Below are 1044 nucleotides of genomic sequence, written 5' to 3'. Positions count from 1 at the left end.
CTCTGTTTGCTATAACTTCACCATTACTACTTATGAGTACACGTGGTGTGAATTTGGAGGCCAGGTCAATGGAAGCACATTTCTGCGTTATACCTGTAGTCATAAAGCCGAATGCGATTGTCAGTTTCTGTCGACAATGGGGAATGTCACAAAGACCTGTAGTGTAGAGAAAGAAACTCTGAAAGATCTGATGGACAAATTCAAAATGATACTGCCTGAAATGAAACCAAAGAATTCTAGAACCAACAGTAAGTTTGAACGGCCCCGGGCAGAAGTAGAAAGGGTGTTGTAGGGATTGGGAGCTTGAATTTATGAAAATATTCGAAATTGGTCGCAGTGAAGAGTCTCAGCAGCTAGGGCAAAACTCAGAGGACAGAGAAAGATCAGGTAAAAAGGAGGGTACAGAGGGCTGGCTCCCAGCTGGGGACAAAGCATCTGTAAAGACCCAGGGCTGACCTCTTTCCTGTGTGTGTTGGGGGGCAGATCTTCACACCCTGAAGGGCGAGATGACATGTCAGCGGGAAGCCAATGGACCTGCCTATGCAATCTGGAACTTCTACCTCAATCGAAATAAAGCTCTCCGTTTTGACTCAAAGAACGGAAAGTGGACAGTGTTGAGTCCTGAAGGCAAGCAGTTAAACACATTGAAGAAATTGAAAGATGTGTGTGAGTTCCTGAAGACAAACTCAGCTGAAATGTGTGAGAGTTGGCCTAAGAATATGAGCTATCACCAGGATAATGCGTTGAACACAACAGGTAACTGAGCAGTAGATCTCTTGACATGACATTGACCTACCCCACAGTGCGCGTGCGTGTGTGTGTGTGTGGTGTGTGTGTGTGTGTGTGTCGTTATTGATCCATCCGCAGTGAGTTCTTCCTGGGAGAATAATGGCCACAGGCGTGTCCTACCATCCTTCCTTTTCCTCCTTCCTTCTTACATCCCGTCCCCACTGCACAGGCCTTCGGACAACTCCCCCTGGATTTCTTGCTGACCCCAAAAATGAGGGCCGCATTCTCTTTCCAGACCTTTCCCTCTTCTTAACA

At 46.7% G+C, this 1044-nt stretch overlaps 1 protein-coding gene across 1 annotated transcript; it reads left to right on the top strand.

The window, feature by feature from the left end:
* The first annotated feature begins 6 nt into the window (after positions 1–6).
* LOC107196460 (UL16-binding protein 1-like) lies at positions 7–1038 on the top strand. Its single transcript, XM_015597821.1, has 2 exons — positions 7–248; positions 484–1038. Exons 1-2 carry the CDS (start codon positions 137–139, stop codon positions 762–764), a joined length of 393 nt encoding a protein of 130 aa, XP_015453307.1. The 5' UTR covers positions 7–136; the 3' UTR covers positions 765–1038.
* Positions 1039–1044: the final 6 nt, after the last annotated feature.

Source organism: Pteropus alecto, unplaced genomic scaffold (assembly GCF_000325575.1).
Source record: "Pteropus alecto unplaced genomic scaffold, ASM32557v1 scaffold6509, whole genome shotgun sequence".
Classification (NCBI taxonomy): Eukaryota; Metazoa; Chordata; class Mammalia; order Chiroptera; family Pteropodidae; genus Pteropus; species Pteropus alecto.
Note: the sequence above shows the minus strand (reverse complement) of the source record. Positions and strands in the feature narration are given on the sequence as shown.

Excerpts from the sequence above, each read along its gene's own strand:
- LOC107196460 (XM_015597821.1), top strand. The coding sequence starts at position 137 with ATGGGGAATGTCACAAAGACCTGTAGTGTAGAGAAAGAAACTCTGAAA. Across the intron at positions 249-483 it reads AAAGAATTCTAGAACCAACA|ATCTTCACACCCTGAAGGGC; the intron begins GTAAGTTTGAAC and ends GTTGGGGGGCAG.